The sequence below is a fragment of the Zonotrichia leucophrys genome, chromosome 6 (genome assembly GCF_028769735.1).
Source record: "Zonotrichia leucophrys gambelii isolate GWCS_2022_RI chromosome 6, RI_Zleu_2.0, whole genome shotgun sequence".
NCBI classification, from domain to species: domain Eukaryota; kingdom Metazoa; phylum Chordata; class Aves; order Passeriformes; family Passerellidae; genus Zonotrichia; species Zonotrichia leucophrys.
This window is the reverse complement of record NC_088176.1, coordinates 5,359,649-5,387,222: the sequence shown is the minus strand read 5'-3', so window position 1 is coordinate 5,387,222 and position 27,574 is coordinate 5,359,649. Positions and strand designations below refer to the sequence as shown.

Sequence of the window (27,574 nt, the reverse complement as noted above, 5' to 3'; positions counted from 1 at the left end):
GTGCAGCTGTAGAAGAGTCCCAGGGTTCAGACAAAACTGGGAATGAAGGTGGAAGGTTTGGGAGTGAGGAAAGCTGCCTGCATTCCTCTCTGCTGCCAGTGCAGGTTTCCCACTCAGCACAGATTCTCCTGTGGGTTATTTGGAGTGGAGCTGAGCTCAGGCTGTTCTGGACTCGTTTTGTACGAGCACCAATGTGCCAGGAGGACACAAGATGTGTTCAGGTGCTCCAGCAGGGACTGAGGGCACATCAAACCTGTCACACCCACTGCCACTGATTTCCTGATGCTCAGCTGTGTCAGTCTCCCTGGGAAGCTCATTTTGTTCTGCCATGAGGTTCTGTGCTGCTCAAGTCTCCAGGGAAAGGAAGAAACAGGAATTTGCTCCAGTGTGGTTATTGCACACATTAATTGCAGCCCTGCATGCTGCTGCAAACATTGCTTTAAATTCTGCTGCTGTGGGCTTTTAGTTCTTGCTTGTCTGTGTCCAGGCACGTGTGATCCATCCCATTTAATGAGTTTATTCCATATCTACCCCTGGCTGCAACCATTTCTGCTGCAGCTCATGGAAATGCTTGTATTTAATGAGGAAATTAGCTGAATCTTGTACTATTAAATGTTATGCTGGAAGCTGGGAAAACAGTGTGTGTTAGTGGAATATCAAGGCCTCAATTACAAATGTTTTAAGGAGGATTCAGTGTTCTAAAATGACTATGTAAAAAAAATAATCATACTGTCAGTTGTCACCTGCAAATCTCAGATTTACAAGAAGAAATGAAGGTGTTGTAGATAAAGTATTTATGTAGATGATTTGCACTCTTTTGTGAGTTTGTTCTTTCAAATATTCATCTACTTACACCAATAGCTAAGATATTCAGTTTGTCTGGATGTTAAAACTGGAGAAGTTCTTTTACCTTGGAACAAGCGTGTTTTGGTAAATAATAACAAGCTTGTCCTTCATAGTATGGAAAAACTTCTTCTCCTTTGAGATTTTTCTCTCCTACACAGATATTTGCTTTGAAGTATTTGTTTTCACTTTAAATATTTGAATTAGGAATTTCCTTCTTTCCCCCACTCTCAAATCCTTGAACAGGTACTGCACCAGAGTTAGAAACTCATTTTCTTCCTGCTTTCTCTTCTACTTCCTATGTGGTTCTTTGGAATTTGTTAAGAGTTGGAGAACTAGAAACCTAAACCTTGACTTTGTGTGCTTTGATATTCCATGTGCTTGTGGAGAGTGTTTTCACAGAAGGGGAAGTGTCTGTGTGTGTGTGTTTATAGAAAGAGGATGTGAAAGTCGTAGTAATTGGATACAAATGGGAGTGAGCTGGGGGTGAAAGTCAACATCTGCTGGGTTTTGAGGCTGTGCTGGTAACTCAGTGACCTCTATTCAGTTTCACTACAGCCAGTAAAATTTTGCTTATGTTAAAAATTCTAGTGGATATGAGAAGAATTAAGCCTCCATTAAATTTAATCACTGCTGCCTAAAGCTACTTTCTCCCTTCAAAAATGTGGAAAATATCTGTGGTAGGGCTTTATGTTGAAAACTTTGTCATTTTTTCATAGCAAGCAAAAATGGACATGTACATCATCTCATTATTGCTGGAATTATTTTACATTTTCTACCCTCTAAGGTGGGGAAAGTGGAGAGGGGGACTGTTCAGTTAAATTGTCCTGTTTGGTTTACTGTTTAAAAACAGGAGCTTTGTTCTTTTTTTGTAGCCACTGATCTTCTTTTGGCTTGGAACCCCATTTGTCTGGGCCTGGTGGAGGGAGTCATTGGGAAAGTCCAGCTTCATACAGGTATGTTCTCTTCTGATGGGGTTTTTATTTGTTTACTGCTGAAGCTCTGGGATATTACAAGTGATACTGCATAGCTCCAGTGGAGCAGTGGAGTGTTTTTTGCTGTGGAGGAGTATTCTCAAATGGACTTGTCAAAATGATTCTGTTATAGCTGCACGTGCAAATTCACTCTGCTCTCCAGAGAAAGAATTGTGGTTTGGCACTGTCTTGTAAAAATGGAGACCTGCATTCACAAATAGTAGAAACTTGTATTTGAAATTCTGTCTGAATCTCCATGTGAGATTTATAAAATTCTTAAATCTTTTGGAATAATCCTTTCAAGGAGATTCCTGTTGTTCTCCTGTGGTACAGTGCAAAAACTAATGAAGGAAACTTTCACAAAAGTGTAAGGCTTGAATTCTCAATGCTGTATAAAAACCTGAAGAATAATTGCTGCCTTGGTAGAGGAATATTTGAAAGCAAGAGGAACACTTAAACTTGCTTGCAGTTAAATGACAGAGCTATAAAACTCAAGCAGGTGTAGAATTCATTGTTATTTTAATGATAAGCTTGTCTCTAACTGATAGTAGTAATGTTTTCCTGTAAAATAAACTCACTACTCCTTTTGCTTTATCAGCTGCAAATTCCAGTAGCCATAACAAGTATTAATTTTGATTTATACCAGCTTTGTCCAGCAAGGTAGCTGTGCCAGCAGAGCTCTGGCAGGTAGGAAAGGTGGTCACAAACCCTTGCTGTGTGCCATTGCTTTTGTGAGTGCCTACACCTGCATTTAAAGTAGTGCCTGGCAATATGATCAATACAGGTAAAGTTTCAAGAGTGTTCCAGGAGGGCAGGATGGATTAAGTGCTGAAATGGATCAGATGTTTGTGGTGCCTTGAATAGAAACAGATTGCTCAGGGTGGCAATGATGGGATGGAGAGCAGGGACTGGGACACCCTGGCATGGGTGTAGGGCACATAAATCCAAGGAGTTATTGGGGCTGGCTCCACAGATACTGTGAGCCCTGCTCCTGTTTCTGGGAGTAATAGCTCAGAGCCCACCTCTCCATGAAGTTGATGATCATGTCTTCTTTCTAGTCACATCACTTCATCTTCTTTGAGTTCACCTGATATTTCTGTCTGTGCTCATTCTCCAGATTTATTCCGCCACCCTTTTTCAGATCTGGTGCCATGAAGTGGTTCAGACTCTGCCATCTCACTTTCTCTTCTTCATCCAGGTTGTCTGTGCTGGTCAGCATGTGCTGTCCATGATGAATGATGGCTAAACTCCAGTAATGACCTTTTTCTGCTGTGGGAAAGTGCTCAGTGATTGCTTTTGACACATGTTTTTGTGTTTGTGTGGGGTGTGGTTTTTTAAAGCCAGGCCCTTGGGTACACAAAAGCCTTCCCCCCTTCTCTCCTGGGAGTCTAGTTATAAAAGCCTTTGAAAAGGGAGACTTCAAATGCTTTCTGGAAGGTTTTTTAGTGTGTTGTGGCAACTGAAGATCTTTGCATGTGTGTTTATTGTAAGCTGCTTCCTCTGCTTATGAAATCTGAGGTGAAACTTTCCCCAGAGTGTGATACTTCAACAGGTGTCATCTTGCTGTTGTCAGGTAAATTAAGATTATCAGGTAATAAGCCTGATATCTCTTCTTTCCATGTGTCCTATAGAGCTCCTGAATCAATTAAGCTCATCCAGGCATTCCACTCAGCTGCTGCTTAGGTCAGTGGAAGTGTTTCCTTTTGTCTCTGCCTTGTTCAGCTGCCACCATCACAAACTGTTCATCCTTTTTGTTGTAGATACTCTGGAATTTAGTGATGCAACTCTCCTATAAGTGGTGTCTTGTTTTCTACTATTAAATGGCTAAAGAAAGAAAGCCTCCAGCTATTTATCCTTTTATTTTGAGAGCTCCTGGAATTTGCTGCCATTTCCTGATGAGTGTCATCCATCAGGCTGCAGTGACAAGGAGAGGGCTGACTGAGGTGTCTCACACAGCTCTCCTCAAACCTGCTATTTTCAATGAACTTGGTCATATTCCAGCGTAGCTTGATGTTATCCTCAGGCTGAATCATCTAGCAGTCTGTAACAGAAACCTGTCTTCATTACTTATTCTTGTATCAATCTTTGTCACCTGGAAACTTTATCAGCAGAAGTTGTATAAATATTTAACATTGCTGGATGGTTCTGTCCAGGCTCAGCAGGAGAGCTCTGCTGCAGGAGCAGGGTGAAATGCCTGACCTGCAACAGGAGGACTTGCTGCTCTGATTTCTTCTCCTCTGCCCCCAGGTTATCAGGATCAGAAAAATTAATTTGAAGCTCATTTGGTGAATTTGGGCTTGTCCTGCTCAGAGCTTTGTTACCAGCTATTGTTGAAAAGAGGTTTTAAAAATCCTTGGAACACAAAAAAAGACTTAAGAACTTCAAATGCCTTTTAAAGTATTGGAGTTGCTACCAGTGCACTCTAGAGCTGTAGCAAAGCCTGTATGCACTTGAATGTCTTGGACATAGATCCTCGTGTGTTCTTGAAGGATTTGTTTATTGCAGGAATGCTGGAATTGTCTGAGGTGACCTTGAAATGTCCCTGTAATCAGTCATGGGCTGTCTGTAATTTAGCATTGGAATAGCCTTACCAATGAGCTGTAACTAGGGATGGGTTTTAATTTACTCTTAATCTTGCTGGCTTTATTGCTTGCCTCATACAGGAGAATTTGTAGGAAAGCTGCTGTGACAGGGAAGCTGTCTCATGGAAACCAGCTAGCCAATATTACATGGTTTATTTTTTAATTCTCCAAAGAATTTTTGACATGAGGGGCCAGTTGTACCTCTGAAGATAATGGTACACTTATATTTGAGATTCAAATCTATTTAAAGCAATATTTTGTTCTTCCCCAAAGTGAATTTTCTTAAACATTCAGATACTTTATTTTTTTGGGTGTGGAGGGAGCTCAAACCCAAACAATAAAACGTTGGTTGAATATCAGAATGTAAGAATAGAATTGCTTACCATTATCTGGCCCATCCCAAAAGAACTTATAAGAAAATGCAGAGTATCAATGGGAATAAAAGGAAAAGGGTTTTAGGATGTTTTGTGGAGATGTTACTGCAACAGATCATTGCTCATTTTCTTGGTAAGATGCACAGTTAAAATTGTCTTTGCATAATCTTCCCATATAGAGGCAAACACATCTCTTGCATAAAGGATCTCCTTTATAGAATTTAAGTTTGTTGTCCAGTATATCTGACTATAACCAAAGCTGGATTTCCTAACCAGTTCCAGCAATTACCAATTAACACATTCATTTCTGCCACAGGTTCTTGTGTTTCTTGGTCAAAGCACACCCCTGTCTTTACTTGGATTCATTTGGAGTGTTCCAGTGCTGGTTAATTAAGACCCAGGTTAAATGCTGCTGGCAAGAGTCCACAGGCTCTGTAAACAGGGAGTTCTTCCTTCCTTATCCCCAGCTTGTTTTTTGTTTGCATGCCTCTGAATCTTGATAGAAACTACAGGCTGTTCTGAAATCTCCTCCCTGAGATATAACTGAATTTCATACAGTCAACAACCCAAAGCATTCTTTTTGCATGCAGCCATTTTTGAAGTTGTTCGAGTAACAAAAAGTATGAAATTGGTGGCATAGAATTTCTTGGCTAAAATCAAAATCCTTGCAGAAAGCAGCATTTGTAATAAACTCATGTACAGTTTATGAAAAGTTACTGCAAAAGCATTTGGGGGAAAGTAAATGCTAGATTGTTAGGGAAGTGTTAGAGAAAAACAGCAGAGTTGTGCTGACAGTGTTGGAACAACAGAGGAGTAAATTTCCATTTTAGTGAGGAATGAGAGGTAATAGCTTCCTTTGGATGCAATACTTCAAACTAGTTGTCACCATCTGCTCTGCCTTAGTTCATAAAACACTGAAAATGAACATTATATCTCGAGAGATGACTTGAAAAGTGCACTTTTCTGGGGTGGCATGCAGCTGTCCTGTTGTGCAGGGCACACCACTCCTCACACATTGAGCAGGCAGTCACTAATCTGTGGAACTGCTTTTTTCCTCCTGACTGCCGAAGCACATTCTCTGTATTTAGGAATTCAGTTATTTAGGTGTTGCTGGCTATTATAATGTGCTGCTTTTATGGTTATTGTTGAAGCTTTTACTTCAGGGCATACTTTATCTACATAATTACTTCCTGACTGTTTACTTTTGATCTGCTGGGGAATTCCTGTTTTCTTTCAATGTTCTGTGGCTCTGGCTGTAATACAGAGAGTTTTACAGTGTACACCAAGATGACATTTCAGTGCCTTTTTAAAAATGACAAAAGGATACTCGACTCACTTGTCTGTATAAAGCTCTTAAGTTCTTGTTTACAGCTACCAGGTAGGGGGAAGACTGGGCAGAGATTTTTGCTTTTCCAGTGTTTTACTGTGGTATATCTGCTTAGAAATGCCTAATGTCCAGTAGAACCCTACTGATTAATTCACTGGAGCTCTAGATGGATGCCTTTGTTAGAAGAATATCTGTTTTGTTTGTTGGCATGCGCTGGTGAGCTCCAAGGAGTAAATAAATAGTGTGGCCAGCCTTCTGCAGGTGGGAATAGATGAGATTACAGGACTGCCCAGCAGGAATACCTGCCTGGATGCCTTGGGAAAGCTTGGATTGCCCTGGCTTTCAGACATTGCTGGGTTTTCCTACTGGAAATCAGCACAGAAAGGGTAGATCTTTTCAGATGAACTGATAGGCATCTTTATGTGCTGCTGGTGGGTTTGGCAGCATTTCAGTTTCTCCTTTGCAAAAGGATTTTTTTAATCTGTTCATTGGTCTTCTTGCTGTTAGATGAAATCTGTCATTTTCCTCAGCTTCCTTTTCCCCATGGCTGCTGGGGCAAGGGCAGGAGTTCTCCAAGGCATGTTCCCATAATTGCACAGAGGAGCTGCTCCAGCCCTGCTGGGCACTGGGGGTCACTGAGTGGCATTTGTGTCACTCTCCTCTCCTGGTCTGGTATTGGAATATGAACCCCAATATTACCAGTTAGATTGTGCCTGGGCCAGTCTGACCCTCGCTGCTGAGCCAGAGGCAGCTTCTGTGGCGCTTCACCCCAGAGACACCTTCAGCTTGCTGGTGGTTTCAGCTGGGCACCAAACCAGTCCAGGCTTGTCAGGAACTCTGTTTACCTCAGGAAGAGGCTTCAGGCGAAGGTGAAAAGAAAAAAGGAGGGATTCTGCCGGAGGGTTATATGCAGTGGTTTATTCCATGGTTACAGAGATCTGAATCTTGGGGAGACCTCCAACAGAATGGCGAGTACATGGCTGGACTCACCTTTTAAGCTCAGGGGGTGGGGAGGGGAGGGGACAGGCGAGCCACCAATCAGGTGGAGGGGGCGGGGTCTCAGGGGAGAATGACAGCTAGACAGGCCAATGACCTCTGGGCCTGAGGGGCATCCTTTGAACCTGACCAACCACACGACGCCTTTGCTGGAATGTTAAGCCTGATTGACAGGACTCACTCAGCAAGGGGCGAGGGGGAAGGGGAAGAGAGGGTTTTGGCACACCTGGGAAGGGACCTGAAAGTTTGAAACACACCACAACAGTCTGGTGTCCTTTGGGCAGCTTTAGGAGGTTGTGCTTGTGTGACAGCTTGGATTGTTCCTGTCCCTGCTCCAGCCTCGGGGCTGACTCTGCTCCATCAGGGTGGCGCCCTGAGCTCCCTCCTGCCCTCAGGTGTCTCTGATCCTGCAGGGATTTGGGTTCTGCTGCAGGGCTCAGGAGCAGCACAGGGCTCCCTTTGCAGAACCATGCACATTAAAGAAGCGCTGCCTGTCTTCATTCCCCTTCCCCTCCTGCCTTTTGGAGAAGCACCCTCTGGCTCTCACAACCTGTCTGTAGTTATGAAATTTTTAAAGGCTTCTTAATACCTAACACAAACATATCTCTTTTTTAAAGCAGTAATGCAGAATCCAAGGGGGTAGTGCAGTGTCACAGCACACAGTTGGCAGTGACTATTCCTGTTCTTTAGATAAAAAGAACTGCTGGGGTTTTCTGTGTTTTTCTTAAGCATTCAGAGGATAAAATACTGTTTAGAATTTACTGAGCAAGGAGAACAGGGTTTGTATTTGCTATAGAGCTGCTAAATAGATTTTTCAAAGGCTGTGTATGGTATTCAGAGGCACAATACATGACACATTCTGCCATCACAAGTGTGGGAGCATATTTAAGTCTATCACAGCAGGCTTTTTATGTCTTTATGTCACCTTTTCAGCTGAACTCAGTTGGCTGCTTCTCAGCTGGGAGAAGTAATGAGTGTCTGTGTTTGTCTCTAGGACTTTCTCTGCCTTTTCCATCTCCCTTGACAGAACTTTTGCTGTTGGCTGCTAAAAGCCCATCACACAACTCCTGCTTTAGCCAAGGGATTGAAATCTGGGAATGTCCAGGCACTCCTCAGCAGTCAGTGGGAATGTTTGCTGTGTTTCCCTGGCTTATTAAATTGTGGATGCTATAGCTGCAAGTGCTGGAGGCTGGATGTGTGCATGGAATGCACCTGTCACAAATATCTTCATTAATTTTTACCTCACTAATTTCTCCACCACTTTATGCTCTTCAGGAATGATATCATGAGCCTTTAAACATGTGTAAACTGCTTTATGTGGTGCAGTCCATGTTTACTCATCAGATTTCTTCACTCATGAATCTTGCAATCAGGTGTTACCCGTGTCTGTCTTGTTTGCTACATGACAGGAGGTACAAAGGGAAATTCTTAATTTGCTGTTTGATTTCCAGCTGTCCAGAAATTGTGCTGCCATCAGTGGGAATGTGCATCAGCCTAGAGATTCTTAATTCCTATAGGTGAAGCAGGGGTTACTTTAATGTAAGTCTGTGAAATAGTTAATCTCCTTATTATCTTAGAGACTGAATAAATACTTTAAAGTATGTTTAAAATTTTATTGCAATGCTAATAACAAAACACAACAATAACAAATCATCATTCACTGGGTTCTTCTAGTCAAATGATTTCTGGCACACTAATCAGAATAAATTCCTGACAAAACAAATAAAAGCATCTACTGATCTCTTTTTTTTCCCAGATTTACCATGGTGGCTGCTTTTAATTCGTCAGAAAGCATTGATTGGCAAACTTCCAGGAGATCACGAGGTGTGCAAAATAACCAAGATTGCAGTGATTCCACTGTCTGAGACAGAGCCTCAGGATCTGGAGCTGGAGGTATGGCCACCCTCAAGGAACTCTGACTGTCCTCCTCCTGCTTCAGGGAAATGAAAGTCAAATGCCTCTTGTCACTTTGTCCTGGTATAAGCAAACATCTTGAATATTTTGTGCTTTTTAAAATACTATTTCTCTTATTAAAAATATTTTTTTAAACAGAAATCGCAAGTTCTGCTGGCAAGGGAAATTGCAAAAACATAATACCTAAATTTCATAAAGATCATTGGCAATACCACACAAGAATAAGATAAACTGAGCCAGGAGCAAGTATATTTTTAATGGATTCTCTTGCTTTCATCCCATTTTGGAATCTTAATTCCATAACTTAGCTTGAAGGGAAACCCTTACTTAAAATGTTGCATTTTTTCCCCCAAAGAGAATGGATAAAGGAACAAAAATAAAAATAAAACTGAGTAGTGCTAATTTAATTTGAGTGGGAAGTTGGGGTGTGTCTGGGTACACAAGTCATGTCAAATTGAGGCAGTCTCACAATCATAGGAGAAAATGCCTTTTATAAAAGAGTGAGAATTAGGCTGTAGATGGAAACCTGCATGTTCCCCCTCTATTTCTGTGTCTCCCCTAGGTCTGTGGACATCAAAACCTTGCCTTTGTAGACTTTCAGTTTTCTTTGACCTTTCTAAAGAGTATTTAAATGTTGGCTTTAATTCAATGTCATTATTTTAGCTTTGTAAAAAGCACCATTTTGGGATAAACAAGCCAGAGAAGATAACACAGTCCCCAGATGATACAAAATTCCTGCTGAAGACTCTTACTCAAATTAAATCTAATGTGTCTGCTCCAAATAAAAAGAAGGTAAAGTTTTCTATTGTTTCATTCTTTGTTCCAAAATGTTGAGTTTATAGTTCAAAAGTTTTGATGGATGATCAAATGGAATACAAAGACTTTTAAAAATTGCAGAATGTGGAGCTACTCTCTTGATGCCCAGTTTAATTTTTTTGATTACTTAGCTGTGTCTCTTCTGTGATTTTTTTTCATTTTGTAATTACTTAATTTTGGCAGAATTGCTAATAGAGTTCTTTTTTACTAGGATTAGCTTCTAGTGAGGTTCTAAACTTCTAGAAATTTCTTTGCATAAGTATCTCTTATAGTAGAGAATTGGACCCAGAATTTGGTGCCTGGTTCCTCAGAACACCAAACAATCTCATCTAACTGCTTTAAACCAAGAATGGCTTGGATTAGGAGGTCAAAACAATAGTTATTAAAATTATGTTTCTCAGGCTGCTGTCCCTTGTGTTTTTCTTTGCTGGGAATTTTAAGGTCCTGCTCATCACTGGGAAAGTGTTTGTCCTCCAAGGTTAGAAATGGAAAATAGACTGGAATCTTTTTCACTCACAGAGAAAGACAAGAGAGCCATTGTTTTCTTTCAGATTAGAGAAAGCAAAGAGAAAGAGAGACTGGAGAAGAGATTATTGGAGGAGTTGTTCAAGATGTTCATGGATTCAGACTCCTTTTACTACAGCCTGAGCTATGACCTGACAAATTCTGTGCAGAGGCAGAGCGCGTGTGAGAAAACCAACCTGCCCCTGTGGCGGAAAGTGAGTGCTTGGGTTTGTGTTATTTGTGTTGTTTGTGTTTGTTTGTGTGCATTTGTTTGTGTTATTTGTATTTGTTTGTGTTTTTTTGTGTTGTTTCTTCCACCTGGAGCATGAGCTTCCAATAATGGTCATGCTCCAAACCTGGCTGGTCACATTTTACAGCAGCTGAACACCGTGTCCTGTAACCAGCTCAGGTGCAAAGAAACAAAAGTCTGCAGCAGCATGACCTGAACTGAAGTGTTTTATTTAAAGCTCTGAATTGTCTGTGCAGGTGTGGTGAATAAACTGCTGGCCTCTGGTGTCCTTCCCACAGATATTGCCAAACCTAACTTGTAATGCTGCAAAAACTGCCCATTTTCTCTTCTGAACAGGTGGATGACAGATTCTTTTGGAACAAGCACATGATTGAAGATCTCATCAGCATTGATGTGAGTTGTTTCTGAGATGAATTAAGAGAACCATTCTTTAGTTCTTTTTAGTTGAGATGTTTGCTTAAGGGCTCGTAGGGGTTTGGTTCCAAACCTGCTTGGCAGACAGGTCAGGATCAGGGCTGTGCCTTCTGTAGCTGAGCAGCTGGTGCTGCCTTCTGCCCCCAGCCAGCCTGTGGTCATTGCTAAGGAGGGAACTTCAGCTGAAATAAAACATTACAACGATAAAGCAGTGTAGAATAACTTGGAGTGATGTGTTTGTGCTGATTTCTAGAGGTAAAGTTGAGTTGTGTTTTTATGTGAAATGGATTATCCCTGAACAGAGCTGGACTTGATAATGAGGAGGAGCCAGGAAAGAAATAACTGAATTCCAGAGTTTCCCTGAGATAAGATTTTGGCCCTCCACAGTGGAGGGTGGTGTTTTGTCTCCTTTAGCACAGTAGCTGATCAGTGGAAAAACAGTGTAGAACAAGTTGTTCTGAACATCTGTCCAGAGTAAATAAAACATTTTCCTGGCCAATGAGCACATAAAGAAACAGCAAACCACCACTCTTTCTTCATTATATGACCTTCCATAATTTTAAATTAACCTCCTAGACCAAGGACTAAGTTGCTAACTTCTGTGTGCCAGTTTAGGGCAAGTCTGATTTTCCTTAGGGGTAACAGCAGGCATCTTGCCTTATGCCCTGCTCCTCTTTCATGGGTAATTATACATAAACAAATGGTTATGGAGTCACAGCAGGGTAAACCTATGTCCTCTGTGGAAAGTTGTGTGTAATGCAGGAGTTTAATGAGTTGTATTTTTCATATTATAAATGGATAACCTTGAGTTATTGAGGAATTTGGATCTCGATTCTGTTTAAGAAATCAATGTTTTAGGGTGCAGAACCATGAACCAATTGTCTTGAGGACTAAATTAGCCCATATGAAGGGCCTAATTGTTATACTGTTATGTGTTGCTGAAAACAGACTAACATCTCTACCTTCCTGTATAAATGTGGTACAGTATGTGTCCACACAGAGGTTTTAAAACTGCCTTAAAGCAGAAACTAGGTCAAAAAAATTGCTTTCTTTCTTCTGATTTAAAAGCCCTGTGACTGATGGAGGAAAAGTGCTGCTATCTCTTACAGAAATAAGGATATGGCAAAAATTAAAGCATGAAAAGCATGTGAGGCAATGCTTTATTAACCTGAGAAATGGCAGAAACAATTGTAGCTAATGTTGGACCAACAGGAGAGTAAATGCTTTTTGTACCCTTCAGAATCCTGAAGTGGACTTCTGGATCATCCCCATCATTCAAGGATTTGTGCAAATTGAAGAACTGGTAGTAAACTACAATGAATCTTCTGATGATGATAAGAGCAGCCCTGAAACTCCTCCTCAGGAATCCTCGTGTGTGGATGACATCCACCCCACGTTCCTGGTGGCGCTCATCTCCCGCCGGAGTCGGCACAGAGCTGGTGGGCAAACTCACCCCAGGCTGCTGGGGTGCTCCTGGCACTGCTGGGGCATGCAGCTGGTGAAAATGGACAGTGCTGAGCTGTTCAGTCTTTGCTGCTTTTTTCTGCCACGCTCAGGATTGAATGTGGGAGATGGTATTTCTTGTTCAGACTCAGATGTTTGTTAGCGCTGGTCTCTTGTGGGATCTCTGTGAGAAGTGGAGCCTCTGCCAGTAAAAGTGGCCTTTAGGTTCATGGAAAATACTGAGCACTAAAGGAAAACTTTGTGCTAAATGTGATAGAACAGGAAGAAATGTGTCTTTTAAGATGGACCAGAGGTATTTGTGACTTTAAACAGCCCTGTCCTGTCAGCTTACATTCTGCTGCTCATAGTGTATCAGTAAATAAACTTTATCCATACAGTCAAAATAACTGTAGAAGAATAACCTAGGATAGGACTGACTTCTACCATTGATCATGGATTTGGGCTAGAACTCTTGGTTTGGGTTAGCATTGTCAAAACCAGCAACATAAATCCTTAATGTTTAAGACAAATGCTTTAATGTGACTTGACCATTCTCATTATTCCCCCAGGAATGCGGTATAAGCGGAGAGGTGTTGATAAAAATGGAAACGTGGCAAATTATGTTGAGACAGAGCAGCTGATCCATGTCCACAATCACACCCTTTCCTACATCCAAACACGAGGCTCTGTGCCTGTTTTCTGGAGCCAGGTTGGATACAGGTACAACCCACGGCCCCGGCTGGACAAGAGTAAGTGTTTGGGTGAAAAACCTTAAAATCAGGGCCCCCTGGAACTCTTCTTTTGGAGGAGATGTTTATGTGGGTGTGGTGCATATGTAGAAGGATGAAGCAGGCTTATTAAAAGTTAAATTTTTGTCCTATCTCCTCTGCACAAAAAGCAAAATGCAGCAAAATTCAAGAATGTGTTTGCTTAAACAGCAATGTTGAAGCTGAGCAAATTAATGAAAGACCTTTAAAAGTAATTCTGTACTATGTGTTATTATCTTTAAGCTAAGGTATCTTGGTTTTTTAGAGTACAAATTTGGGCATGATTTAATACATCAAACAGGATTTATTGCTGAGCAGGCTGCTTCTGTCTAACACTGCTCTGCCTTGTAGGTGAAAATGAAACCGTGTCCTGTTTTCGTGCACACTTTGAAGAGCAGCTGAAACATTACAAAAAGCAGGTGAGTGCTACATGACAGAAGAGTAATCTCATGAAAATGCAGGGGTTGAAAGTTAATGCTTTTAGGTTGTTTTTCTTGGTGATGTGTTGTGGGTTTTTTAGAAGTTTGTTGATAATCGGAAGGTTGGTACATAAATAGAATTTTACTTAAGGTTTTTCAAATAGCCTTGTAAATAACCAGTAAAACCCAGGAATAACTTTTGGCAGTGTTTAAAACTTATTTCTGTATACCTGTCATATGCATTCAGAGCTTCTCTGTATTTAAATTTGTGTAGGCAGGGAACTGTTGGAGCTTATTTGTCTTAGGTACAATCTATCAAAGGTTGTAACTTAGCAAGATTCATAGCAATCTTTAACTCTGGAGCTATTTGTTATTGCATGATGTAAATCTAAGCAAGTTATGTAGCAGATGATGAATGTTAAATAATTAAACTTTTGAACAGGTTATTATTAACTTGGTGGACCAGACAGGCAGAGAGAAGATTATTGGAGATGCTTACCTTAAACAAGTTCTTCTCTACAACAATGCAAATCTGACTTATGTTTCATTTGACTTCCATGAGCACTGGTAAGAAACCTTTTGGAAATGTCACTTTGCATCTTTTTTATTGCCATGAAAGGCGAGTATAAATGAGGAGAAGACTCATTATTTCTACTTCTGCATGAAACACTGTTTTTTTTAGACAAGAATACAGTTTTTAAACTAAAGCACTATAAAATTTAAAAACTTGGGTAACCAAGCACTGCTGTTTGTGATGTTGTGTCCCTGACCTGTTAAAAATGGGTAAATACTTATTGGGCAAAGCTTAATTGTCCCACATTTTAAGTGTTTCCTTAAACATGCCACGAGTGTAAAGCTGTGGCTGACCTGCTTTTTCAAGCTATGTAGCATTTGCTTTTATTTCTCTATTTCTCTTGTTTGTTTCCATAAAAACATGATGGGTTCTTCCAGGACCCTGATGCTGTTATTTCAATATAAAATACAGGGATTTTTTTCTTAATCCACTGTGAGTAGTTGCTGTTTTCATGACTGCCCTCTGAGGCTCACATGCCCAAGCATGTCATCTGTCACAAGCATGTATTTCTCCTGCAGGCTGCATTTGTGTGGGGTCTAAAGTGGTTTAATGTTCACTTCCAAACCTAATCTAGGGATTGCAGCTGGTTGGGAGAGCATTACTGGCTGGCTGAGTGTGGCATTAGTAGCTGCTGTCAGAGGGGGTGGTGGCAGGGGAAACCCCTCTCAGCAGTGTTGGCCTTTGAGAGTTCTGTGGGACTGTTGGCACCCTGGATTGATTTGATAATCAATCTTTCGTTTAGAGGAATTTTCATTTTCCCTCATTTTTTCCTACAAACAGCTGCAGTGACCAGGACTGTTCCTGCACTGTGAGCAGGAGAGAATTAAGAACAATCCTGAAAAATAACCAGATGGGGTAGGGGGAGGAGGAGGGATGTGTCTCTAGGTGTTTTTTTCTGTACAATCACTGGCAAAGCAGGACTCACCATCCCAGTTCCAAATCTACTGTAGTTACTTTTCTTGAGACTAAAATGAGAACAGAATGTTGCACATGCCTGAATAGCTGCACACTTGCTCTTCCTAATGGAAGCAGCATTAAAAAATGCAAAGTCCTGAGAATTTAATGATCTTTTAACCTCTTGCCTTGGATTTGGACATTGAACTGTACTGCAAAATAGCTCTGAATCTTGGCTCCTGATTAAAGCTCATTGCAGGAGGGAATGCTTGTCTCTCTCGTTTAGCCAAAACACCATATTTGTTAACAGTACAAATAAGATAAAATTGTTCAGTAAAGTCACTGCTCTAGTTCAAACTAACTTCTGTGAAATTTTGTGTTTCAGCCGAGGAATGAAATTTGAAAATGTTCAAACACTGACTGATGCCATTCACGATATTATTCTTGACATGAAGTGGTGCTGGTAGGTACTTAACTGTTTTTAGACTAGTAGGGGACATCTGTAGAGGAAAACACCAACAAAGAGTAGATATTCAGAGGCCTAAATTTTGTCCAAACCAATATGGTTTATATATTTCTCTTTTGGTGTCCAGCTTGTTTGTCAGAGTTTCTGTCTTCTGAGGTGTTGGTGTTCTACCCATGTGACAGCAGAAATTCTCAGGTGCTGTTTCCTGCCTGAGGTTTATTGCATGTATGCATTTCACACTTTTAGGGTCACTCACATTTAGTGTGAAACACTGTGTATTTGACCCAGAAGCCCTAGGATGGCAGCCTGACTGTTGACAGCAAGCAGAGATTAGTTTGGACTGATTAAAGTTCATACATTTGGGTAACAAGTGTGGCTGCAGCCTCAATCAGTTGCTCTGTATTGTTCTGTGTTGCTGTCATTATCATTGGCTTCTCTGTTCTTGAAATTAAATCCCTTTGCTTTTGAAAGTTTGTATTATGTATGCATGAGTTGAATTCAGCATCTGATTGCACCTAAAGTTTGTGGCCTCAGTAGGATTTATGTCTGATATCCATGCTAGATTAAGGAGGAGGATAAGTGGGAACAAGAGTTAATTCAGTGTGGGGTGTGGCTGGGGTGTGAGTGCAGCCAGAAACAATGCTCCAGGTGTAAAATGTTCTACTGTTTGTAGGAGCTGCTGAATTACACTGGATTTTCAGTGTCTCAGTGTGCCTTTGTTCTCTCCCTGTTGGCAGGGTTGACCAGGCTGGGGTGATCTGCAAGCAGGAGGGGATTTTCCGGGTGAACTGCATGGACTGCCTGGATCGCACCAACGTGGTGCAGGCTGCCATTGCCAGAGTGGTCATGGAGCAGCAGGCACGTACACCTGAGGGGCCCTGCCAGGGGCTGAGGGCCTCCCACCTTCATTGCTGCTCACAGAGAAATCTGTGGGTTTGGAAAATGCCAAACTGACCTCTGCGAAAAAATCTGTGCAAGATACTTGAAGAGCCGTTGTGGAAGTTTGCAGGCAGCCCCGACATGGGAAGAGATGAGGATCTGGCTCCATGTTTCAGAAAGCTGATTTATTATTTTATGATATTTATATTATATTAAAACTATACTAAAATAATAGAAGAAAGGATTTCATCAGAAGGCTAGAAAGGAATGGAATGATAACAAAAGCTTGTGACTCTCAGAGAGTCTAAGCCAGCTCACTGTGATTGGCCATTAATTAGAAACAACCAATATGACACCAATCCCAGATGCACCTGTTGCATTCCACAGCAGCAGATAATCATTGTTTACATTTTGTTCCTGAGGCCTCTCAGCTTATCAGGAGAAAAAATCCTAAGGAAAGGATTTTTCAGAGAATACCATGGCTACAAGCTATGAAGCCAAGAGGAATAATATATACAAATGCAAAACTTGCAATAATTACAGAACAGTGATGCCTCCTTCTGTCCTCTTTCAAAAAGGACTGACTGTCCACAACTTGGAGAGGATTGTCTTGTTTAGATTTAGTAATTCCAGTTTAAGTTATGTAGGAATACAGAGTTTAGAAACATGACGCCTTCTCCCCCAAGTGCCTCACTGAAATGATGTTGAAGGACTAAAATCTAACAAATTGGGTGCTATTTTAGGAACTTTGAAGTGAAATACTGTGATGCAGCAAGTAGGGAAATTAGTTGTCCCTTCTGTGTGTAGAGGAACAATTAATTCATGATGTAAATAGCCCTGATGGCTGTGACTGTTGTGCTGTGGAATAGTTCTCCCTGTGCAGAGGAGGGATTTCCAAGGAGCCTGAGAGTACTTTCCTTTAGTTTTCCTCTTTGCTCTGGCCCTCCCTTGTTTTCTAGAAGCTCAGTGGTGGCTCTGTTCCCTGACACAGAACTGCTACAGACCTAATGCAGACTTAATGTCCTGTAACTGGAACACCAAAGCCCCAGTCACAGCCCAAAATGAGCAAACCTGATTATGGTTAAAGTGAAGAAGGGATGATGGGTCCTTCATTAGGGTGAAAAGTGACTGGATCTGGCCATTGTACCTGGCAGTTCCTCTTTGTGATCTGCTGTTGTGAGCTCCTGACATAGGAGTGCTGAGGGCAGGGGAGGGATCAGCAGTCCCACAGTCATTATTTTAAAACAGGATTTCTATTCAGGGTAACTCTCGAGTTCCAATGTGATTCTTTGAAAAATAAGTGTTTTACAGATTGTTGTGAAGAGGCTAAATCATTGCTGGAGTGTGAGCTTGGGATGTGCTGCATCTTTCTCATCCTGGAGCTGAAGTGCTTGGGAATCATTAATGACTGAGAAATGCCCTGAGCACTGCAGGGTCAGTGCCATGGAGTGAAGGACTGAGGGCTCATGTACCCCACACTTCTCTTCCTTGCAACCACTGCTTTCTCTCATCTGGGAACTTGAAGGGCTTTCAGAGTTAATGAGCAGCTCTGTGTTAATTTTCATCTAACTTGCAAAGAGTGCTTGAGCAGCTGTAAATGGAAGTTTTCCTATGATTTATTCCAAGTTATCCCTGTCATTTATTGACTGCATTGCAGTTGTATGTGCTGCTCTGCCCACTCAGTGTGTGTACAAAGCCTGATGTTGGTGTTGTACCCAAGGCTTATCTGGGGAAAACTGAAGGACTGGGTGTTCTAAGAGGGAGAGATCTTACTCTGGTATCAGTGACAAACATTAACTGTCCAAAATGTGCAGGCACTCATAATAAACCAACATAAGAAGTTACTTTTGTTTTCAGACCCTTGAGGTCATGAATGCCTTTGCAATAGAAGACATATTAACTTGTTTATTTTTAAATTGTGAGGCCTGGTTTTTGATGATTCTCTATTGAAAAATTTCCTGTATCTTGAGAATCTACAGTAACTTGTTTTCCTTCAGCTAATTTTTTTGATGATTGACTTAACATCCATAATTAATGTTACTGCTGCCTCCAGTGATGTGATGTTAAGCAATAAACCACCAATTCATTAATTTAATCTGACAAATCAGCACAATGCCTTCCTCCCCCCATCATACAAAATCTAACAATTGAACACTTGGCAAACGCTTCAATTTACTTCACCGAGCTCTGACACTGAGAGTGACTTTTACCTTGGGCACTGAATTAACCCATGTGTCAAATTCCAGCTCAAAAAACTGGGTGTGATGCCACCAGAGCAGCCTCTGCCAGTGAAGTGCAACAGGATCTACCAGATCATGTGGGCCAACAACGGCGATGCCATCAGCCGCCAGTACGCGGGCACGGCGGCCCTGAAGGTAAGGGGGGAACCTCAGTGCCCCAGCAGTGCCTCCCTGGGCTTACAGGGCTCCTGTGCACTGCAGAACCCTGGGGTGTTGTCTGGGCTTGAGAGGGTTTCCAGCTAAAGAAGGCAGGAGCCTCCCCTGAAATGGAAAATTAAAACTCCCTCCCTCTGAATTGTTATGATTTTGAAATTAAGGGGCTCTCAGGCAAAGATACAGGAATAGAAATAACAGAATAACAGTTCTTTACTAGGAAAATTAAAAATACAAATGCAAGAGTACAAAAAAACCACTGAGTGAGTCAGAATAGATGTGACCCCCTGTGTGTCAGGGGGTGTCCCAGCCCCATCCATGGGGGCTCAGCCCTCCTGCAGTGCCAGCTGTGGCTCTGCTGCAGCAGGGATCCTGCACAAGGGGGGAGTTTTCCTCTGCAGCTCCAGGGCTGCTGCAGATGGGCCTGGGCTCCCTCTGGCCATGCAGGGCAGCAGAAAGCTGCTCCTCTGGCAATGCAGGGGGCAGAGGCTGCTGGGGTGTCCCAAAGCTCAGATTGGATCCAGGGAGGAATGCTTGGCTCCTCCCCTGGACGGGGCATCTCCCCATGGGATGCTGGGATTGGATCAGCCCTGCAGGGACACTCAGTGGCCATGGACAGCAGATAATTAATAATTAATGACCCATGAACAGAAGAGATCTCCTGGAGGGCGGATTTGCTGTGGGAGAGATAAAGAAAACTGCCCAATGAACAGAGATACCTCCCCACCTCTGACAGATGGCAATAAAATATACACCCCCAGCCATATCCTGCATCTCCAACCAAAGACAGATATTTAAAAGTTCACCAAGTTCTCTTTGTGGTTTTGTTCTGGAGAGAAGAGACTGCAATGGAAGAAGGTTTTGTGTTGTGCTTGGTGTGAGTCAGAGAAGAGCTGAGTGCTCCCTGCACTTCACCTGCATTCTGTTCTCTTCAGCAAAAACCACAGCAGGGATAAGAGTTTGAGAGAGATATTAATTATTACATCCATTTATATTTTATCATGGTTATAGTACTTCTAAGCATTTACAATACTTAAAGAACACTCTAAAGTTCTGGAGATCAGGCTATGTAGGTAAATGGGTGATATTAATTAGCTATATTTTCTAAAGACTCTTCTTAATTAGCTGTAATGCACTCTGTGTACCAAGATCAAGCAGGAAACTCCATGCTCTGTACTTCTGCTGCTTTGAGAAGTCATGGAATTTGAGGTATTTGCTGTGTGTAACTGGTGGAACAAATTTTAGTAGTATTTGCATTTGGCATAAGAAAAATCATTATAGTGGAAACTCTTAACACTTAAATCTGTCTTTAAATATGTCTGCTGAGCTTTGATTAGTTGATTGCACTAATATTTAAAGGAAAAGCTTAACATGCTTGTTTTCATTGAGTATATTAAACTTTAAATCTGAAGTGCAGACCTCAATTTATAGATCTAAATTTTCAGCCCTTCTGCTGGAAGATTTCTCCACTCACTGTTGAGGTTCATGGATTAAATTAATTATTTTTAATTGTGGTACTTCTTTTAATTTGAAAGTGAAACACACTTGGAATATTCTTCATAAGAGTTGATGTTGCTTTTAGAAATGCTCTGTGCCAGCATGTCTCTGAAAATAGAATCCTCTAATGAACTGTAACTACAAAAACAACTTTTTATTCAAATTCTAAGCCTTCTGTGGCCTAGAAACTTTCTTTTGTTTCTGAGGTTGTGAGGATATGTGCTGCTTTCCCCCAGTATGTTATGTTTGTCTTGTTTTGGTAGCAAAAGCAGTGAGATGAAAACCATTTTTAAGTAAGCTTCAGTCTTCTCTACTGTTCCAGTTGTGTTCCTTTTACATTAAAGGCCAAAAAATAAAGGCCTTTAATGTAAAGGCCAAAAAAGGGATTTTTTCTTTTGGAGGTATTGAAGCATCACAATGATTGATGTATTGAAAGTCCTGCTTCAGTGTTAGCTGGCTTGTATGTCCAGATTTGTCTTCTGTTGGAATTTCCTACTGAAATTGTAAGTCTGTCATAACCAGAGTGCCAGAAGATGCTCTTTGAAAAAAATCAATTTTTCAACTTCTGTATGAAATAGTTACTCAAAGATAATTCCTGAGTTTCCATCTATTCAGTTCTGAATTTCAGAGTGCCAAATCATTTCAGCTGCTCCAGAGTTTGATGTAAAGATTTGCATGTTGTGTGTGACAGGGTGACTTCACAAGGACTGGTGAAAGGAAGCTGGCAGGGGTGATGAAGGATGGAGTGAACTCTGCAAACAGATATTACCTGAATCGTTTCAGGGATGCTTACAGGCAAGCAGTCATAGGTAAGAGCACAATTTCAACCTAGCTGAGTGTGGTATTTAGAAAAGATTATGAAATCATTTTGGTTTCATCTTTCTGACTGATTTGTTTTTTCTCCTGTTGCTTAAAAGCATTGTGAGTGGGTACATGTCTGTGGTGGACTCTGGAAGGAACAATCTCATTTTGGAATTTAAGCAACACTCAATTCAGAGGGATTGCATGCAGTGTGACTCATTGGAGGCTTTGCCCCAGCTTCATTTTAGTATTAAATGTCTTGTAGCATCTCTTCTTAAGACAAAGTTAAATTTATGTAGCAAGTATCTCTTAAAATTGTGAGGAACTCTTGTTTTCCACTGAAAGTAGAATTACACCTTCTGAGTTTTCAGTTAAGGAAATATTCTCTTCAGAAAGCCTACCAAGAGCATTGTTAAAATGCAGCATTTGGAAGGAATTTACAAACTCTTGCCATGTATCACATTTAACTGTGTCTTGCTTGATATTTCCTGGGGCTTATTTAGATTTGATGCAGGGCATCCCTGTGACAGAGGACCTGTACTCCATATTTACAAAAGAGAAGGAGCACGAAGCCCTGCACAAGGAGAACCTGAGGAGCCACCAGGAGCTGATCAGCCAGCTGCTGCAGAGCTACATGAAACTGCTCTTGCCAGATGATGAAAAATTCCATGGAGGTTGGGCACTCATTGACTGTGACCCAAGGTTTGTTGAATTTAAGTTAAAGTTGATCAGCTGCTACTCTGACACCTCTGTTAATTACTTCTGATGTTAAAAGGTTTTAACTGTGTGGACAGTTCTGTAGAAGGACAAGAGTGCTTGAAGGGTTTGAATAGTTGTAAAGGGAAAAATCCTCTAAACATGTGCTTTCCCCAAAGTGCCATAAAATGGTGCATGCTGGAATGACCTTAGAGAGATCATCTGGAAATGGATGGATGTGGTTGATATTGCCAAAATGTGGCAGGTAGCATGAAGAGAACTTGTGGAACTAAGGGTGGGTAAAAGGGAGTGCTTGAGGAGCTGTTCCTTGTTGCTTTACAGGGAAAGTGTAACTGGATTGATCAGATTGCATCCTTGGGGAATGAGTCAGCAGTTGGACAGTCTGGATTTCTGTTCATGGAAATTAATGAGCATAAACTCTGAACTTCACTCCTTATCAAGGTCATAGTTCAGGAGCTTGCAAGAGAAAAATAGTGGTTAGATCTCCTGCAGGTTAAACTTCAGCATCTAAAAATAGCAGAGCAGGTTGTTATGACAGCTCTTCAATTCAGGGCACAGGCTCATCACCCTCACTGAGGCTGAGGTATTTTTCCATTTCTCTGGTAGCATTTTTAATAGCTTGTGGGCTTTCTGTTTATTTTTGGACCTTCTGCTGATGTTTTTGAGCTGTTAGATAACTTCAGGTTTAGAGAGAGACTGTTGCTTACATGGATTTGATAACACACCATGATTGAACCTTCTTGTAACTTGTGTTCAGCTCCTAAAGAGTGTCCCCAGAACACACTGGGCACAGGTTACAGCTCTGCAAATAAAACCTGCTACCCTGTATTTATTTTCCTTCCCTTCAGTCTCATCGATGCCACTCATAAGGATGTGGATGTGCTGCTTTTACTTTCAAACTCTGCCTATTATGTGGCCTAGTAAGTTACCACTTTCCCTTACTATGTGTAGTTTATTTTAGTAGCTCTGCTTTAGATTAGTAAAGCACTAAATTCTGTTTCTTTCTTCTAGCTACGATGATGAAATCGACAAAGTGAATCAGTACCAAAGGTTAAGTCTTGAAGCTCTGGAAAAAATAGAAATAGGTAAGAAAACAGTCACTCTGTCTTTTTTTGAATGCTCTTAACAATGGCTTGAGCACCTATCAAAGCATCCTACAAATGTATTGAAGCAGCACTGCTTGAAGTGTGGCTCATGCCCTGGGCACCCTCCCCAGAAATGGCCCCTCTGGCTGAGAACAGCTGCCAGGCTCTTCCTGCTGCTGGAAATGGAAGCTTTGATCACTGGAAGGTTCTAAAATCTTCCCTCTTTCAGACTCCTAAAAGAGCCACAGAGTCATCCAAACAGATTTCATTATTTATCAAATGGCAGTAACAATTTTGCCAACTTCTGTAATGAGTCACAGGTTTGTGCATTCAGGGCTCTCTTCCTTTGATCCAAACACAGCCAGGGGCTCAGAATTGTGCTTCAGATCTGCTTACAGCTTTGTAAAACTTCTCTTTCTCAAGGGCTCGTAACAAACATGCTGTTTCAAATTGCTGTTTCTATTTTATTTGCTATAGAATGTAACATCTGCTGGCTAAATCCAGCACTTTCTGCTGGAAGCATTAAAGATGTGATCTCTTTAAATCATGAGAAAGGTGATCCAGTTGGGGAGAAGGGAGTGTGTGGCCTCCTGATGGAGTTTAATCCTCCATTGCACAACCCACAGTGATTTCATCATCTCCTGACTGACTTTCACTGTGTCTGTGCCATTTCTGGGCACTCAGGGGAAAGGTCTCCCTCAGTGTGTGTTGTGGAGATTTGTGTCCTGAGGCACAGAGCAGAGTCCAACATCTGCATCCACACCTCATTTAATGCTGTAGGTTGTGCAGGGCACTGAAGAGTTGAAGTACTGGTCTGAATGTTGAAATTTCAATTACATCCCCCTGATAAAAATACTTGCTTTTGCTTTAATCCTTGCAGGAGCATTCCCTAAAAACCACACAGGATGTAAAAAGTGTAAAGCTCTTTTTTTTCCCCTTCTATTTGAAAGAGTGATCTGCAATAAACAATCAGGCTGGGTTGTAACAGACATACAGAGAGTGTAATTACTTTTTGTAAGTTATTGATTGTTTAGTTAATGTGAAAATCTTTCTTTTAAAGTATCAGTCCTGCTCTTATGAAAACATGAAGCATTTTAGGCTGAAAAACACTGTCAGCACTTACATAGCCTTAGGTGCAGGCTCTGCAGTATCTCTTTCAGTGTTTGGTTAAAGATTTCTAAAGATTTCTCCTGGTTTCTCTCTCAGGGCCTGAGCCTACTCTCTTTGGCAAACCCAAGTTCTCTTGCATGAGGCTGCATTACAAATACAAAGAAATGAGTGGATATTTTCACACCCTCAGGGCTGTGGCTCGCAGCCCAGAAGAAGATGGAAAAGGTTTGTGTCCTGTGTAGAGGTTTTAGACATAGAAGTGTATCCAGTGTGTTGGTGTTTCTCTAAAAAACACTTGTTCTATTGCTCTTAAAATTTATCCTTCTTCAGAAATCACTCCAGTAAAATCCTGTTGTGATGTTGGAAAGCAGTTTAAAAAAATCACTCAGTTACTGTTCTAATAGAAAAAAAAAACAAAACAGATACAGCTTTAAAGTAAAACATCTCTCTAGAACTAGAATAATTTCCCTGTTCAGGTCTTTACTGCTTCAAAAACTTAGAAAATGAAGTTAAAATGAACTCCTAAAGAGGGAAAGAAATTGATTTCTTTAGTGAAATCAGTGTCTGGAAATGTTCTTGCTTGTTGTTTAACTAGATTAAACAAACACTAACAAGGGAAAAAATATCACTTCATACCTGGAGCACTGAGTTTTGTCAGCAAGGTTTAGAATAAATAAAATTGCTTCTTTCCTTCCCCAAATGAGGCAGTGTGGCAGTGATTTGCTTAATGCTGAGCATTTAGGGCTGAAGGAGAGTTTATTCTTTAGGTTTGTTTTGTAAGCTTTAAATTAGAATTGCCACTTGAAGGGCACAACTGCTCTGCAGGGTGAAAGAAAAGAAAAGCAGTAAAACCAAACAAAATTACATTAAAATTAGACCTATTTCTTTGTAGATTGTGGAATGTGGGCTTTTAAGGGTGTGTTTAAGGGTCTGACAGGTTCTGCTTGGATTTCAGACACCCTTCAGTGCATTGCAGAAATGCTGAGAATCACAAAGCAAGCAATGGGAATGGATGTGCCCATTATTGAGAAGAAGCTGGAGAGGTGAGTACCTCAGTGATGTGATCCTTCTGTACCCACCTTTGCTCTCAACTCTGCTGCTTCTCCCAGCTGAGTAGAAAGTGCAGCCAAAAAACCTTGTTCTTTTTCCAGCTATTGCAAACTGAGTATTTGCTAAATCTGGCTACTGGCTATACACAAAGTTAGGGTTAAAAAAATGGAGAATTCAAATCCTTTTTAATCAAAAACTAAAGTGCCTGCAGGAACTGCCTGTTCCCCTTCTTTGGCTACTGTTCTGTATCAACCCTCCTTTGTTGGTTTCAGCTTGATTAGCTTATATGGGTACAATATTATTATGTATAAAATTTATTATTTATGTAAGAAAAGGGTAACTTAGGAACTGAAATGTCCATTTGTGTTACAGAAATAGGCTGGAGACAGAGTACACTTGGTGCTTTGATTGTAAAATAAAGATCTTTTTCCTCTTCTAGGAGGAGCAGCAAACCTCATGAAGACATCATTGGCATTCGGTCTCAGAACAGAGGGTCCCTGGCCCAAGGCAAGAATTATTTACTGAGCAAGTTCTCCTCCCTCAATCAAAAGGTGAAACAAACCAAATCCAACGTCAACATCAGCAACCTTCGGAAGCTGGGCAGCTTTGCCAAACCTGAAGTGAAAGTCAATTTCTTAAAGCCAAACTTGAAAGTGAATCTTTGGAAGTCGGACAGCAGCCTGGAAACCCTGGAGAACCCCGGCGTGGATGCGAAAGCCGCCAGCGAATCCGACACAGAAGGCTCGGACAATGACTCCTTCCACTCGGATGACTTCCTGAGCAACTCCAAGTCGGACGAGGAGGGCCAGCTGGGGGGCTCCCTGGAGAGCATGGGCCCCACGGACTACGTGCTGCCCAGCTGCGGCATCATCGCCTCGGCGCCGCGCCTGGGCAGCCGCTCGCAGTCGCTGAGCAGCACCGACCTCAGCCTCAGCGTGGCCGTGCCCGCCGAGGGCCAGGGCGCTGCCCCGCCCGCCTCTGAGGGCGCAGGGCTGGAGCTGGCCAAGCCCGTGGATGTGTACTGCCAGAGGTTCGTGCAGGACGCCCAGAGCCAGGGCTGCCATGTGCTGGAGCCCGAGGCTGCTCCTGCAGAGCCCCACCACGCACCCGCCCAAAGCAGCAGCAGCGCCGCCAGGAAGGCAGAGCCCAAGGCTGAAGCTGCTGCAGACGTTCCTGCCAGGCCATCAAAGCTGGATGTTCACTCTTCTGAGCCAAACCCTCAGCTCCTGGCCGTGGGGGGGCCTGACTGGAGCAAATCCCAGCGGAGCCCGGGCTCTGTGTCTGGGAACCAGGAGCCAGGACTCCAGGGCTCTCCTTCCCCCGCCGACGGCAGCGGCAGCAGGGCCGTGTCTCCCTTCGCTAAAATCCGCAGCTCCATGGTCCAGGTTGCCAACATCACCCAGGCAGGATTGACTCAAGGGATTAATTTTGCTGTGGCAAAAGTCCAAAAGAGCCCTGCAGAACCGGAAACTTTAAATGAAATCAAACAAAAAGAACTGAGAGAAATGTTTACGCAATGCCAGACGCGAATAATTCAGATCTAGTTGCTCATTTGGGAAGTGTTCTTCTAGCTGTGGCTTCTAATAAAATAACCCGATGACATCAGGACTATTGTGGCATGAACTGCTGCTGGATACTGGGATTGATAATAGGTAATTTGTTTACAAGCAGTGAGAGATGCAAATGAATTTGGTTCTGACCAAGCTTCAGAATTCCCTCAGGCAGGTGAGACAGAACCTGTATAAACCATATTTAAACAGGTAGCTTAGACACTGGGATTCAATAAGCATGCTGTCTATCTTAGATGTGTTGCACAGTTATTTTTTTGAGACTAATTTTGTAGCTCTTCTGAATTATGTAGAAAGTATTTATACTCAAAGGATGATACTGCACTTCTCTGACCTTACTTACCTTGCACTACACCAGCAAAATAAAGTACCGGTAAATTACATTTTATTTATTTTTGGACTAGTATTTTTACTTGTTTTCAATGAAGTTCTAGATGCAGCTCTCTGAATTGTGCCTCTACAATGGGAACCGATGTGTTTTTGTTGAATTTAAGTATGTTAACCAGAAAGTAAGATTTCTTTCTATCCTTTTCTTTCCAGACATCCTGGGACACTTTCATTATAGATGAAGCTTAGAAACCCAATCTGAAATACCCACAATCCTGCAGTGCAAATTTCTTCTGTAGATTGGTTTTTTCCTCACTTGTTTTGATGTGAGGGGAAATGAAGCAAGTGTCTTTGAATTGTCTTGCCCATGTTAGTTATTTTTTTTTAAATTCCAAACTCTGCCCATTTGCTCTGTTTTTGTCTCTGTAAAGCAGGACGAGCCAGATACCTGCCCCTCAGGCACTGTGTCCCTCTGTGCTAGGGTTCTCTCTAAGTGTGAAAAATGATGCAAAATCCCAACTACCATCTGGAGCAGGAGGCCAGTGCACTGCTTTGTAAGATCAGGGTTGCATTAGAGCATCGCTGTCAGC

General features: G+C 41.8%; 1 protein-coding gene across 1 annotated transcript in view; it reads left to right on the top strand.

The window, feature by feature from the left end:
• INPP5F (inositol polyphosphate-5-phosphatase F) overlaps positions 1-27,040 on the top strand; it is a 38,063-nt gene extending 11,023 nt beyond the window's left edge. Inside the window, exons 2-20 of the mRNA XM_064717167.1 lie at positions 1,719-1,799; positions 8,853-8,989; positions 9,674-9,802; positions 10,378-10,545; positions 10,917-10,973; positions 12,235-12,433; positions 13,007-13,186; positions 13,556-13,623; positions 14,066-14,190; positions 15,477-15,554; positions 16,295-16,415; positions 18,683-18,811; positions 21,018-21,135; positions 21,631-21,829; positions 22,693-22,764; positions 22,856-22,929; positions 24,136-24,264; positions 24,995-25,082; positions 25,529-27,040. Coding sequence (XP_064573237.1) covers positions 1,719-1,799; positions 8,853-8,989; positions 9,674-9,802; positions 10,378-10,545; positions 10,917-10,973; positions 12,235-12,433; positions 13,007-13,186; positions 13,556-13,623; positions 14,066-14,190; positions 15,477-15,554; positions 16,295-16,415; positions 18,683-18,811; positions 21,018-21,135; positions 21,631-21,829; positions 22,693-22,764; positions 22,856-22,929; positions 24,136-24,264; positions 24,995-25,082; positions 25,529-26,633 — 3,257 coding nt within the window. The 3' untranslated portion in view covers positions 26,634-27,040. The remainder of the gene's footprint in view (positions 1-1,718; positions 1,800-8,852; positions 8,990-9,673; positions 9,803-10,377; positions 10,546-10,916; positions 10,974-12,234; positions 12,434-13,006; positions 13,187-13,555; positions 13,624-14,065; positions 14,191-15,476; positions 15,555-16,294; positions 16,416-18,682; positions 18,812-21,017; positions 21,136-21,630; positions 21,830-22,692; positions 22,765-22,855; positions 22,930-24,135; positions 24,265-24,994; positions 25,083-25,528) is intronic.
• Positions 27,041-27,574: the final 534 nt, after the last annotated feature.